Here is a 14,823-nt window from a genome sequence, read left to right on the forward strand (position 1 = left end):
TATCATGCCTGCCTGCCTGCAAACTGCTGCACCACCACCACCACAGGGCTGACACCATATATCCTCTCTATTCTCACACTCCAAGGCAATTCCCATTCCTTATGGTCACTCTCTTTAACATTGACTAAACCTCAGCTTTTCACCACATTTCCACAAACCAGAAGTTGGAATATAATGGCAGCATTTAACATACTATACCCTCCCAACCTTCAATCTCCATTCTTCACAAACTTCAAAGTTCAAACCCCACCTTCACCATTATACCCAAAAACCCTAGTTTGGACATTGACATTTCCTTCTTAATTTCCAATGGAACGATTTATTAACATCTTTATCGACTAACGTCACAAAGCAAAATTTATTTAATGCATACTCTCAAACAGTGATCGCAAATTTTTTATCGCTCAAATTAAAACATATATTCAATCTCAAGTAAAAATCTACTAATTCATCCCTAGTTCAATACTATATTATGTTCCATCTCAAATTCAAATTTACTTTAACTCTAATACTAAATTAAAGCATATATTACTCGCATAGGAATATGAACTTTTAACAATCAAGTTATACATTTATATTGCAAAAACGAAGATTGGCCTGGTATTTTAGTGTTATACTATTTGTAGTAGAATACACAATAAATGTTTGGACAAACTAAATTACAAGGAGCATTAAGGAAGCTAAAGCCATATTTGGGTGTGTGAGGCACAGATAGATATATGGATATATATATATCCAAAATATTAATTCAAGTAGGACCAGCAAGAAACTAAATAATATATATAGTAATAGAGGGAAAGTACAGAGATCATACAAAACTAATTAATCAAAGGCGAAACTACATTAAAATATGCGATAAAAGCAAAAATCTACGGAGTTTTCACAGTACCATGAAAGACTTTTGAGAGGAAACATCAACAAAACATTCCATTTAGTTGTTCCTGACTTTGGTATGGAATAGCCTTAAATCTCCAGATCAGCTGTCTCACCCAATAAAGATATAGGGATTAGTCACATGAAAATCCATCTAGTAAGGTGGCGGTGGCTGTCTGGCCGTGGGAGCCCAAATCACATCGGAAGGCATATGGCAACTATACATCGAAATCCCGCAAGAATCGGCGGCGGCGGCGGCGCCGCTGTCGCCGCCGCCGGAGACGTCCGTGTGCGGCGGCGAGTGCTGTAGGTCGGGGCCGTCATTCCCGGCGCCGCCCGAGCTCCTCCCGTCTTCCTCCGCCGCCGCCGGAAGTCTCTGATAGGAAGGGTTGGTGAAGGTGGCGGCGATTAAGTACACCGTCCCGGCGGAGAGTAAAGGTCCGGCGACGGCGCCGCCGACCACCTGGCCCTGCGGCCCGGCTAACGAAATGGTGAACCCGTTGGCGATGAGGGACGGAAAGGTGGCATTGGGGCCCACCAGGGTGGCCGAGATGGAGAGAATATCGAAGCGGCCGTGGAAAGTAACGGTGGCCCCGGGCGTGGTGGAGGGCTGTCGGAGCGTCACGTTGGAAACGGTGCCCGACCCGTTGAGAATACAGAGCCCCATATTCCGCTTCCGGCAGAACCGGGTCGTACACTCAATTATATCAACCCCGCCGGGTATTTCAAGAATGTAAGGGCTCATAGCCGGCTCGGCGTCGCGCGTTATCACCACGGGCGGCTTCGGCTTGTTCTTCGACCCGGGCGGCCGCCCGCGCGGCCGCCGAACCACTTCAATGGACGCGCCGTCGTTGCCGGACGAAGGCGTCCGCGCGCCCACCACCGCGGAGATTGGTTGCGGGGTGATGGGTTGCTTCCCCGTGGTGGATGGAGGGCTGTCGGTATCCTCGGAAGTTTGGCATTCCCGGGCCGCGCCGACCTGGAAGGGGTGGTGGAAGGTCGGCTGAGGCGGCGGCGGGGGCGGCGGTTGGTGATAAGGGTGGTGGTGGTGGGGGTGAAACTTTTGGGTTTGATGGAGCTTAGCAAACATAGTGTTGGAGTGATGATCTCTCTTCTCTTCTACATATTCCCCTTTCATCATATAATAATCTTTATAAATTTATATAGATAGACTATATAGTTTTAATATATCTTTCAACTTTCAACAAGCAACTCTTTCTCTCTCTATCTCTATCTCTATCTCTAGCCCCCTCTCTCTCTCTACGGACCGTCGTCTATGGATGATTGGGGTGTATGTCATTGAATTGAATTGTGTATAATATAATAAAATAAAGCCAACAAAGTTGAAAGGCTAGATAAGGAAAGAGATAAGGGATTGTTTGCTTTTCGAGAATTCCCTTTTACTTCATATTTGGTAAAAAAAAAATTATAGATCCTTAAAAACACAAAAATAATCCAATAATAAATGACTTCAATTTATGAAAGTTTGAAGTTGTACTCTAGATTAAAACAACTTTGTAATCCTAATCAGTAAAGTATCACAATGAGATAAATCAATTTAAGTTGTTCCGTACGAAAGAACAATGCAATTTTTGAATCTAAAGAAAGGGAAACACTCAACTAGAGAAGATAAGACTACATTTTTCACTTCGCTTCTAACCGAATATAAGGTTTTTAATTTTTTAACCAATAACTTTTTTTTAATTGAATTTGAACTTGTGACCTCCCATTTAGAAGAGGCATAAAGATGTCATTAAACTACAAATTACTGCCAAAGACCTTGTGATCTAGTGGCACCCGGTGTCCCAGTTCTTCAGTAGGTTGAGAAAGTAACTTTTTAATTGCTATGTACAAATAATTAAATATATAAAATGTGAAACTCAATCACTTGATATACTCATACAATTACTAACTTCAATTGTTGACAATCCCTTAACTATTATTGCCCATTATGTATGTGATAACTATCTTTCAAATTGAATAAATGCGACATTTCAATTGTCAAAACTTAAACCCTCGTATTAAAAATCAAGCAAACACTATCTCATATAGCTTTGTTACATGGAGTTAATAAATATGTAAATTTAATGTTGGTTTAATGATGGAGGAAAGCAAATTCACATATTTAAACTCATATTTTTGAACAACTTGTAGCCAGGCCTTCTTTTCGCACTATTACGGATATGAAAATAATGGTCAAAATCGGATTTAATTGTCAACTGCCCCTATCGGAAATAGGATTGACTACCGATTCCGAACCGAAGGAACTGGAGTTACATCTCTTTTGCACTCAAGAGTTCTTATGTGTTTCCGCGCCCCTTTGAGACCTCGAAAAATGGACAAATTCCTTTTCTTAGGAACACATACAAGATTCGGCACTACAAAAAGGATATATAGCATAGCTAAGAGATGTCATTTCTTCAGTTTTTAATGTGAGGGACTAAATTAATTTAAAATGGAATGAATATGATAAGCCATTTGCAAAAGTTAATATACCTTATTATATTATAAAAGAAGAAAATGTGAATGATATTAAAGAAAAAAAAATGTATTATATTTGTATACTTTTTTTTTTGAAGCTCATAAAACATGAAACTTACTATTAACCATATAGATTTTAGTTTTAAGGTTTTTAATCCCTCCATTATGCATATATGAATATGAAAGTGCATAAAAATAATGCTAAAATAAGTCATTAAACTGTAAGTGATAATGTAATTGGGTTACTGAACCTACAACAAGTACAATTAGATCCATAAAATTAATTAATTTAATGAAATTCGTCCAATATATCGATTAAATCTTTTATTACCGGATTACTGAGTGTTGCATGACTTTTTTTTTTTTATAGACGTTTAAAATTTATTAATTTAAAAATTTAATTGACTCATTTAATTTTTAGGTTTAGTAACCTAATTACGTTATTGCATACAATGTGAAAACCTATTTAAGCAAGTGAATAAAATAGAACATGGAATTGACCCTAAAGAGATTAGATATAGGAGAGGCAAAATGTGGGTGGGGACAAGGGGGGTGGGGGTGGGGTATTGCATTTGGAAATGTAGGGAGAATGAACCGAAGAAAGGATCTTGGAATTTTGCTTGAAAGGGGAAATGAATATGGGAGAAAGTGAGGAATATTGCTTAAAGGGTAAATGAACATGGAGGAAAGAGATAGAGAGCGGTGAGGTGGGTGAGCTTGGAAACCAAGTAAACACCATTGGCGCCGCTAGTTGAGTTGGGTGTTAAGTAGGCTCCACTTATTGCATATATACATACATCCAGATAGAGATACGCCACGACTCATCATATGATGTGCTTCAAATATTATATAATAATAATATATCAAATCTTCAAAGTTCATAGTATAGCCTCATTTTGGAGTGAGTCATTGTTTCAAGTGTATTGTTGGAATTATAATATTTAGATAATTTAACTATACAAATACTATCAACTTTAATTTTATATTATTCTCGATTAAAATTTAAAACTAATTTTATAATCTTGCCTATTAAAAATCAAAATCAGGACTAACGATTCCTACAACGTGCCATCCAGAAGAGCAAAGTAGGAAACGTTGGTGGATACAAAGGTATAGATCGAGTTACAGATCCATCTCGCCAACGTCAAGCCACCTCCTATATGTTCACTAATTGACTAGAGCTAAAATATAAATTGTTCTCCATATATAAAACAATTTTTTGGGTAACAAGAAAAATTTATAGTCACTATCTAAGGGTATAAATGAGATAAACCTCGTTCTTGTGTAATAACTTACAAACAACAAAATGTTAGATACTATTATAAACTAGCACAAATTGTAACAAACTTGAATCACGATGAACCTGACCTCGTAACCGCGGAAGCTTTAGGATCATATGAATATCTCTAGCCATAGCTGTTGGAGTTTATTGTTGGGATGGTACGTAAACCTGCAGGGTAACGTCAGTGTTTTATCTTCCACTCCTCTCATGATGTGTGTGTATACTGAATACTCGAGCTATAGGGGGACTATATTGCTTAAAGTCTACAATGCCATCACTACATGTAGATATTCAGTTAAACCCAAATTGAATATCCTAAATTACGACTAAATCATTTACTTAATTGCACCATGGCCCCTTAATAATACATTAATACAATAAATTATAGGTGGGAAAATACTTAAACAAAAAAAATGTAAACTTTACTATAAAGATATTATGCTATGGATTCAATAAAAAAGAAGCTAGCATGCTACCATTTTAATTATATTTGAAGGGTCATTTTCTCCCTTCTCCCTTCTTAGGAAGGGAGGAAAATCTCTATAGTAGTGAGATTTAGTCAAATTCTCATATACGTACTTGTGAGCATTTTGAGGCCATTAGTGTTATTATAGAATACTTATAAAAATTCAATACAAGTAACACTACTACTATCGTCAAAGTTGTAACCCTCATTCTTGTGGACAAAATTGAAGTCATTGGTGTGGTTATTAGCTTAGCCGATCACCGGCCTTGACTTGCCCCACGGGAAAGAAAGAGGGGATGGGGGGTGGGGTAAGGTTCCGACCGAGTGGATTGACAATGACTTCTTCATGTTCTTCTTTTTGTGTAATGGGGGGTGCTGCTTTTGTGGATCTTTCCATCTTCCTTCCTCTTTCCCTCTATATTGCTATTACTATTACTCTCTTCTTTTCTTTAATTTGTCTCTATATGTTTACGTACTATACTAATACTCACCCTGGCCTGCGTGCATCATTTCATATAAATCAACCCACTTTAATTTTCTTATCTTCCAGCCATGCATGTATATATGCCGCCACTACACTGTTGTTGAATTGTTTATTCAGCCAGTAAAATATCATAAAGAGATAAACTAGCTTATGTTGTACATAGTTGACCGACACTCTCGCATTGTGATTTTAGTCGGTAAAAGATCACAAAGACGTAAATTAACCTATGTTACATATAATTGACTGACTCAAATTAAAGTTAATAAGCCGCTCTAGTTAAAAGTTAAACGTGTAATCTTAATTATTAAATCAACAATCTGATCAATTTAATTGGGTTGCATTGTGGTGTTTATCTTTTCACAGGCCGGAGTGGTCCTGGTACGCTGTATTTGTAAATGGCAGCTCACTTCTTTTGACTATTTTCCCTTTCATCATTGACTTTCAAAGTTTTCACCTCTTAATCTTGTGATCGACATGGGGGTAGTGATCCTGACATTATATTGTAGCCGCAACCTCTGCTGTTATGACTATTGGAATTCAATTCAAGCTCAATCCTTTACGTACATTCTAGAAGATAAGGAACCCGGTAGACTGAAATACTTAGCTTGCTGATAAATTCAATAGTTTGGAAGTTTCAAGATTTTTTGGTGAGTGGTATTTGAAGTAATACAAAAAATTATGATAAAATGAAGGTAACAAATACGCACACATAATTGTGTGGGTAAGTAATATTACCTTGATGGGGCATATTTAATATGCATGTTATGAGTAATAACTGCAATAATAACATCTTTAATTTAAAGAAAAATTTTCTTAAAAATTTTCGGAAAAATCTGTTATTGCTGTCCATAGCCACAATAGTGCCATTTGATTATACTTATGAGAAAAAAGTTATTTTGGTCTCATTGGTGACATTTTTAATATGAGCAATGCTAGATATCTCATAACTTTTTCTTTTTGACGTGACATTATTTGTTTAGATTTTTCATTGTTAAGTAATTAAATCTTTTGTTTCTAACTCGTGGTTTCAGTATTTGATTATTAAGTAATGCTACACATACACCCTTCATAAATTTTTCATCCAATCTTTCTTTCTTAACGTGGTATTCTTTTTTTTTTTTTTTTTTTTAAATAATGTGGTATTATTTGATTTGTTTTTTCAGTATTTGATTACTAAGTAAATATATTTTCTAATTCATGGTGGGGTAAGCCCCACCTTATGACACTAGATTGACTAGAGATTTATTGCTTATAACTTATGAGCAACCAAGATTTATAAGTAAAAATCACACTTTCTACAGGAGCATGTCATGTGAATGAACATTTTTGCCCATAAACTTTGATTGCAAACAAGCCATGTGACAAAGCTCAACCTATAGCAACAATTTTTATAGTCTCACATCATATCATCGATAGTAAAAACATTACGAAATTTATGGGATAAAAAATAACACGGACAAAAATCGGTGCATATATGTAAAAATAGTGAATATTACACAAGTGAATCCAAGTCAGAAAGAACAAGTTAAAGCATATGATAATTGAATTTGAAGGGGGCCGGGGTTGGCCTACTAGTTGAGGAATGGGAATTTAAAGGCAGCAATGATGATGGCTTACGCGTTACGTGTGGACTTTGTTGACAAAGAAAAGTCAGAACTAACAGTCGAGGAGGTTTTGGGTTGGTGTAGTTGTAGTTAGTAGACGATGCCAATTGGCAATTGGCAAAGCAATATAATGTACGAGGGGGGGAGGGAGGAATCGTCAAGTATTCAACCCGATGGGAAAAGTCAGGTGTTGGGTCTGCTTCTCTCTTGTGGTGGGAGGAGTTGTCAACATGTGATCGTTTTTGAGCCGTCTATTTCATGCTCATTCCCGCCACTGCTTAATTCATTGTTTCCCATCCATAATTTGACAATTGAAATGATTGGTTTGGATTGGATTCAATCATCTTTCTCCAATGATTTCAATACGAGTAATATAAATTCGATTCTCCCTCTCTAATTTGGTTTCAAGATCAAGATTGAAGTGATGTAGGATAATGGGGACATAGGGTCATATTCCTATTGGTGAGCATAATATGTACGGAGTATTGATGTGTAAGTCAAGCTCTAAACCAATGTAATTTTTGTTGATGCGTATAGCATTTGCCATCTTTATTAGGATTACTATAACACTAATTCAAATTCAATCTAAATTGATAAACTTAATCTTTATTTCAAGACTTTCCAACTTCGTCAGACTATATTCTAAACTCTATAAACTCACCTCCAACATAATGAGGAGTCCAATCCAAATCCAAACCCTTAATATTCATAGTAGGAATCAAACTTACAACTTGCCCCAGAGACAAATCTTAGATAAGACTTCTTATCTATTAGACTAATGTCTTAGGGGCTAGTACTTTTTTCTTTTTTTAGCGAGGGGCTAGAGGGCTAGTACTCTTATTAATGATCCGTATATCTATTTTTTGGATGTATATATGCAAATGAGTTATCATATCAATTAGAAGCTAATATTCATTACTTTCTATCAAGGGAATTTAAACGAATCTTACTATAAATTTCAAGCATACTAAAACTATATAGTAAAAGAGGGACGAGAGAACAAAGTGGAAGACCCATAATAGGAAAAAGGAATTATCATTTTATCAGAAGAGGACAAATTAGTAGGAATCCCACAACAATTCCCCCCTTGGCTTTGAGAGTTTTCACTGAAAAAGCAATGAATAAAAGTGAATTCCCCCTAGTGTTAATTGGCTCGGAGTTAATTCAGTGAAAAGTAGTTCAACTCCTTTGGGTACGACACGCTTCCAACACTGTGAAAAGAAACTTATAGTGGGTGGTTTACTGCACAGTTCTTACCACTACACTCGCATTAAATTAATGTCCTGATTCCAGATAAGGACAAGCTACATTACTATGCCAATAAACATTGATTTATAAACCACCAAGAATTCTAGTGAAACATGCCCATCTATTCTAGTATGCATTTAGTTTAACTTACCTCCATGGTCTGTCTAGTTTATGTTTTTTATGGCAGCCTTTACCATGGTTGTACAACAAAGTTACACTAAGGGCAACTTTCAGTTCAGACATTATTGTAGAACTAGTCCCCAATATAGCCAAGCAAATTCAACAAATGGTTAGGAGAGACGTTGTTCAGGTAATGTGAGAAAGAAACTGCTCATATGTCAGCATGACTGGCACTAAGTTATACATATGCCAGGAGAACAGAAGCTGAAAAGGAGATTAGGAGAATGAAGAAGGGGAAGCCAAAAGGATGGCCTCGCTGTTTATCAGATCCTAGCAACATACGAATTGGCTTGAGTCACGTATCTCACCCACCGATAGGGGTTGTACGTTTTTGACTTCTTGGCGATTTGTAAATATTTCACCTGCATGAAAGATCCATCCCATTGCTTAAAGCTGAGAGTTGAGAGTAAAACTTTTACCCAACATACTTGTATCTAAAAATGATACTGTATGCTCTGGTTTAGAAGGATTTGCTTCTAAATCAACAGTAGGAAGTTTAAATTGTTTTTATCAAGATAAAATAGAAAACTAAATAGTTGAGAAATCAGGTCCTGAAATAAATTCAATATGATGCCTTTTACCTGCAGTCTAGACGGATTGTACATAGGTATGGTGAAGGTCATGCTGACAGGCCCAGCTTCTTTTGTGATATTTCCTGTATCAGCCAGCAGTCACATAAATCAAGATACTTACTTGTAGAACAGGAATAAATATAAGAGCTCAAGGTAATAATGCATATAAAAATTTTTAACTCCTTACGCACCATGTGCCTCTTGTGAAAACGTTAGCTTTGCGCGAAGTGTGCATTCAGACCCACCCACAACCTGTGATGTATTGGAGATATCGATCAGAAACATTATTTCATAAAGCCAGACTTGATTGTAGGTTATTAGGCACTGCAAAACATAAGAAAAGAGATAATACCTTCTTCAGATTCCACTCCAGCCTCTTATTAGATTCTTTGAAATCAGTTGTTTGCCCAACCGCTGCAGGTTCCAACTCAAAACCAACCCTAAATTATTGACAGGGACAAATGTGAGTTGACAACTACACAATGTACTCAAAGCTAACCCTGAATGATTTAGAACTTGTCTTGATAAATGAGAAAAGTGACTAGCATTGTAATTACCTGGACGTATATGTTGGCACTGGCATCTGTACCACAACTGTATTTGCTGTTATGTTTGAAGGAAACTCGGCTCGGATCTTCAAAATGACTTCCGCCTAGTAGATAATTAATATAAACAAACAAAAATAGCAGTGTGTTTGGATAAATATTGCACATGACTATCTTTATTATTATTAATTTTTTTTTTTAAAAAAAAGGCTCATGTTATAAGAGAAAGCCAGAATGAAACTCAAATTATGCAAAAAAGAAAAAAGAAAAAGTGCAATCACTTTGATCATTAACACAACTGCATATTAACCCAGAAGGTAGCTAGTAAAATTCAAAATCTACAGATCCTTCTAGCCTCTTGAATATATATATATCCTACCTTATGCAACCCAGCTTCTTCAATCAATGCATTAATACGGAAAGGAGGTTTGAATTCCTGGGTTATACGGTAATTCATGACAGGAAATTCACCATCTGGTGGGACCTAATAAAAGATAGCAAAATCAAGCATTTGATGTCACAAGAAAATAATTTCCAGGAAAAGGCCAAATTAAACAATCTCTTCCATCATCCTATTTCACTCACAAGAGTCAAGGTTCTGTCCATGTCAAAACTATCAAGATGTACCGATTCATGGAAATTGCAATCATCCAATATCACGGCACCAGCCCCAGAAGAACCACTGTAATCTTGTTCCAGGAAAAATAAGAAAGACTGATTGAGATATCAACTTAAATTTAGTGTTGATGGCATAACTAGGAATTTGTACTGGAGCATAAATATGGTTGAAGGAAGAAAATATGAAGCTTGCCAGAAAAAAACAGAAGAAGTAACAAAGTATTGTGGTGAATTAAATAGTTCAAGAAGAGTACCATAAATTGATCCCCCTCCTCTGCCTATGCTCAGATTGTCATTAAGAGCTAATCTGATTTCTGGATTACCAGTTAGGTAACTCTTCATTTGAATAGTGCCATCAATTTCAGAAGTCAATATATATCCCTGTTATTTTTTTAGGGAAAAAAATGGATTGGATTAAAAGGCACATCTTGAAGCAATGTATGTCGAAAGTAAATGCAGCAAGTCAATAAAACTACAAAAAACAATGGAAAACTGGAAAAGGGTGCCAATCTAATTATTAGGCCATTAGCATAGCCGGTACATAGAAACAATTTGAAATTTTGAACTCAGGAGAAATAAAGGGTGCCACCAATCTAATGAATTTTTACCCTGGAAGTCAACATATCCACCAGTTATTACTTTTGCCTCCCACAATTTGTTTTCATAAAGGTTGAAAATATATTGTTCTACAGACAGGGTGTTATGGCATAAAGGTCAAATGTAGATTGAGGTTTTTTGTCACATGAGCATTAGATAATCATTTACAGACATTTCCTACCTAATCCACCAAGTGCTCATACTGTGATTCATGATCGTTACATTGGTTCCTTAAATAAGATTAAGATTTGCTGCAACACATAAATTGCTACAGAATCTAAAACTGTTACTCACACTTGAGCTGAATGTAATGCTTATTTTCTCAATTACATCCACAAATATTTCCTCCCTCTTTCTACCACCTGGCTCATTCGCTACAACAGACTTAGTAATAGCTGTCCCTGGCATTCTTTTCGTCCCTTGCTGCCAATGTCAAAGTGAAAGAGCATCAAGGAGGGAGATGAATTACTAATACCAAAGTAAAATTGGTTCTAATCATGTTGTTAGTCAATCTAAAATACCATAAATATAGCAGCAGGACCGATTGGTGGCAAATGTCCAGCATCAATAACAATTGGCTCATTAAATATATAGGATTTCAAGACCTCAGTGGATGTTGTTTGAACATAACCAAAATCCTGGAATAAATAAAACACAATTAGATTAAGTTTCCTTTACAATCTTTAATGAAATATATATTAAAAAAAAAAAAAATTAAAGCAGCTGAAACTCCAAAGCCTCAATCATCAATGCCACAAAGACCTAAGGCTAATGGTAAAAAAAGAATCACAGATATCACTAGATATCCTGAATGTAATTGCCCAAAAAAACTCAGAACTGTTGGACAGATTGCACAAATATTTTCAAAAAAAAAAAAAGAAGCAAAAATCTACTATGATATAATATATCTACTGCAGTTTCAGCAATAAGTGGCAAAATGCTGTAGTTGAATGAAGGATAGGTGTCCTGCTTCTTAATTTTCATTACAGATCATGCCAATAAATTACTTACAATGACTTCATCAAGAAGCTCATACACCAGCACAAAATTTTTTCGCAGGGAGTCTTCATTGAGAATGCCAAGGTAATCTTTGGTGACACGTGCAATCCTTTGCAGAAGCTCCAACACTAGAGAAGGTGATAAATTGGTCCTTGTAGTTGCAACAAAAAGGAGGCCAACAACCTTCACATGGAAATAGTTCACACCATCCGCGTTCTATAGAGGAAAAATGAAAGCCAGCAGATTATATTTGTTGAAATTAAATAACTAAATAACACATAGAGGAGTTCATAGATCACTGCATCAATGCTTAAAGATTAGGTGTTACAATGATATAGGCTTAATCCTATTTTAAAAACCATTTTATCTATGAAATGCATAATGAAGACAGCATCACACTGGTAAAGAAAAAAATAAAAAATACCTACAAATACAGGCGGTGCTTCCTCTTCACCGTCTTCTTTCCAGAACTTTACTTTGCGGAAGAAGATCTCAGCACTTCCTTTCGGTACATCACCTCGATCTGCAATTCAACGATAATTTAAGTAAAATCCTTAAAACCACACACATTCCAATAGTGGCTGAGTATTAAGAATATACCTCAACTGTCTATAATTAAATTACTCTAGTTCATTCACAGTCTATAAGACTATAACTGAACTGAAAATGCAATGGCCGTGTAATTATTCTCATTTCTTCAAGTCATATCGCAATTCATATCAGCTAGCTCAGCTTGAGTTCAAATAACTTCAATTCCGTTCATAATTACGAAGTTTAGAAGAATATAACGGAGAAAATTAATCAGCAGCATAGTTACGAGATATGAAAACGAATTCCAATTTACAGAGCGCATTTGCAGACTAGCGTATATAAATTAATCATAAATACGTGCATATACAGAGAGTGAGAGAGCTCTCACAGTCACGGAAGACGATGCTGTCTCCCCTCTGAGAAAGAACGAAGAACTGAGAGATCATCACTCGTTGCTACTCCGATTTGAGCTCTGAACTTCCGTGCTATCTGCTGCTAAATCCTACTTGCCTCGATTGAGCAGTTGCACTATCTAACAAAGTATATTTTGAAGAAATTTCAGAACAAACCTCTGTAATTCATATATTTCACTTGGAGACCCCAAACATTTCTGTTTTGTACTCCGTAGTATACATTCATATTTCATACACGGTTACATGCATTATGTTAACAATATTTATATTCATATTAGTATTTTTCTATACGCGATGCGTAAAAATAGATGTTCAATATTAATAATATATATTAAATTCTTAGATTTTAGATATTTATATTATTGTATAGTAATAATAGTAATAATGTAAATCATTTTTATAAATTTGATATATTTTTAATACTGCTGATTCTTGTTACAATAAATATCATAATTTATCACTTATATACAAATTTTGGGATTAAACTGTATTCAATAGCAAACTATCCGGAAGTCCAGATCCATTACTAAGAGAACTACATATCTGGGCCGAATTGTTAGCATGCTCGTCGACTTTCGGGCCGGGCCATGTATCGGCCCGCAACCTACGGCACAACAACATACCCAACGACCGATTTTCCACAACGGCCTTAAGGGCACGTCTAAGCGACCCAAGATCCTTCTCCCCGCCGCCGCCGCCGCCTTGTTCCTTGCACCACCGGACCACCACGTCCACCTTGGTCCGCCCTCCCACCGTCGCCATCTCCGCCCTCACCACCCGTCCTTTAACCGACTGAACCGCCTCCGTCAAGTCCCGGTTCAGCCCCGGCCTATCCTCGCAACAAATCGTGGCTTTCACCGCCCACGCTCCTTCTTCTTCTCCATCGCAGGGGACCACCGCCACCTCATCATTCTCCCCCGGCAAAAATAACGGCGTTTCCCCCCCGCTCTGATGCTCTTCCAGCTTCTCCGCCACCTTCTCTCTAAGCTCCTTCAGCTCCTTAACGGCCTCCGTTAGCACCCTCGGTTTATCCTTCTGCAAACACACATCATATATACATACATACATATAAACCCATGCACGATCATTGTAGATATACATGTATGATTTTTCCTAATAATATATATTATATATTATATTAGGGCCTTAATTAAGTGGTGCGTGTTAAGTAGTCTAGTTCAACTGATTGGACGATCCGAGATTGGACTGAATAACTAGAAGTTGTTCTGAATAATTAAAAGCATGTGCCTAATATAAACTTGGATTGAATATTCTGTGGGTTAACATGCAATGGTCAACATGCAAAAACAAAACCAAAAACATCAATTACCCAACCAAATTGGTCAAACTGTTCGTCAGTCAACTGGCAACCTAAAATGGATTACCTTCTTGTGTTTTTTGTCAGAAATTTAGTGCACACTCTCGAATAGTGGTTATAGATTTATAAACTAAAAAAAGATATTAAAAAAAAAAATCAACTACACGTACTTTAGTGAGATCGGGAAAGAGTTTCCTGAGAGTAGAAAGGTGAGAATTGATTCTTTTCCTGCGTTCACTTTCAGCCTTGGCATGTCTGTTAGCCGCTTCTTTGGACTTTTTCTTGGCTAAATATCGACGGTGATGATGATGATGATAATCTACCTCGTTTTGTGTCTGCAGAGGAATAGAGTTCACCATTTTCATGATGTTTTGTTTTCCCACACTGCACCCTATAATATGTTCAAAGAAACCTTTTAATGGAGAGAAGGGGGAGGGAGATACTCAGTATATTTATAAAGAGGGGAAAATAATGAAAGAAAATACTGGGTATTAAATGGCTGATTTTGCTGGAGTTAATAACAGATCGAGAATAATAAGGAAAGAGGATGATGATGTTGAGGAGCAGCTTTAATGTTCTTTGTTAATGTGTTTTATGGGAAAACAATGAGGA

At 36.6% G+C, this 14,823-nt stretch overlaps 3 protein-coding genes across 3 annotated transcripts; all 3 read right to left on the bottom strand.

Annotated features, from left to right (window-relative positions):
* Positions 1 to 747: 747 nt before the first annotated feature.
* On the bottom strand, positions 748 to 2,155 carry LOC116001828 (AT-hook motif nuclear-localized protein 17-like). The gene has a single exon (XM_031242109.1). It carries the CDS (start codon positions 2,012 to 2,014, stop codon positions 1,028 to 1,030), a length of 987 nt encoding a protein of 328 aa, XP_031097969.1. The 5' UTR covers positions 2,015 to 2,155; the 3' UTR covers positions 748 to 1,027.
* Positions 2,156 to 8,499: 6,344 nt separating this feature from the next.
* On the bottom strand, positions 8,500 to 13,021 carry LOC116014384 (AP-4 complex subunit mu). Its single transcript, XM_031254435.1, has 13 exons — positions 12,869 to 13,021; positions 12,378 to 12,472; positions 11,962 to 12,165; positions 11,472 to 11,588; positions 11,245 to 11,373; positions 10,608 to 10,734; positions 10,321 to 10,424; positions 10,115 to 10,219; positions 9,748 to 9,842; positions 9,543 to 9,630; positions 9,382 to 9,442; positions 9,200 to 9,273; positions 8,500 to 8,980 (listed from the first exon to the last, which is right to left on the bottom strand). The coding sequence occupies exons 1-13, from the start codon at positions 12,924 to 12,926 to the stop codon at positions 8,882 to 8,884; spliced, it is 1,356 nt and encodes a 451-aa protein (XP_031110295.1). The 5' UTR covers positions 12,927 to 13,021; the 3' UTR covers positions 8,500 to 8,881.
* A 352-nt stretch (positions 13,022 to 13,373) lies between these two features.
* LOC116011251 (putative transcription factor bHLH107) lies at positions 13,374 to 14,575 on the bottom strand. Its single transcript, XM_031250801.1, has 2 exons — positions 14,382 to 14,575; positions 13,374 to 13,928 (listed from the first exon to the last, which is right to left on the bottom strand). Exons 1-2 carry the CDS (start codon positions 14,568 to 14,570, stop codon positions 13,374 to 13,376), a joined length of 744 nt encoding a protein of 247 aa, XP_031106661.1. The 5' UTR covers positions 14,571 to 14,575.
* Positions 14,576 to 14,823: the final 248 nt, after the last annotated feature.

Source organism: Ipomoea triloba, chromosome 1 (genome assembly GCF_003576645.1).
Source record: "Ipomoea triloba cultivar NCNSP0323 chromosome 1, ASM357664v1".
Classification (NCBI taxonomy): Eukaryota; Viridiplantae; Streptophyta; class Magnoliopsida; order Solanales; family Convolvulaceae; genus Ipomoea; species Ipomoea triloba.

Excerpts from the sequence above, each read along its gene's own strand:
- LOC116001828 (XM_031242109.1), bottom strand. The coding sequence starts at position 2,014 with ATGATGAAAGGGGAATATGTAGAAGAGAAGAGAGATCATCACTCCAAC.
- LOC116014384 (XM_031254435.1), bottom strand. The coding sequence starts at position 12,926 with ATGATCTCTCAGTTCTTCGTTCTTTCTCAGAGGGGAGACAGCATCGTC. Across the intron at positions 10,220-10,320 it reads TGGACAGAACCTTGACTCTT|GTCCCACCAGATGGTGAATT; the intron begins GTGAGTGAAATA and ends ATCTTTTATTAG. Across the intron at positions 9,631-9,747 it reads GTGCCAACATATACGTCCAG|GGTTGGTTTTGAGTTGGAAC; the intron begins GTAATTACAATG and ends TCAATAATTTAG.
- LOC116011251 (XM_031250801.1), bottom strand. The coding sequence starts at position 14,570 with ATGGTGAACTCTATTCCTCTGCAGACACAAAACGAGGTAGATTATCAT. Across the intron at positions 13,929-14,381 it reads TCTTTCCCGATCTCACTAAA|AAGGATAAACCGAGGGTGCT; the intron begins GTACGTGTAGTT and ends GTGTGTTTGCAG.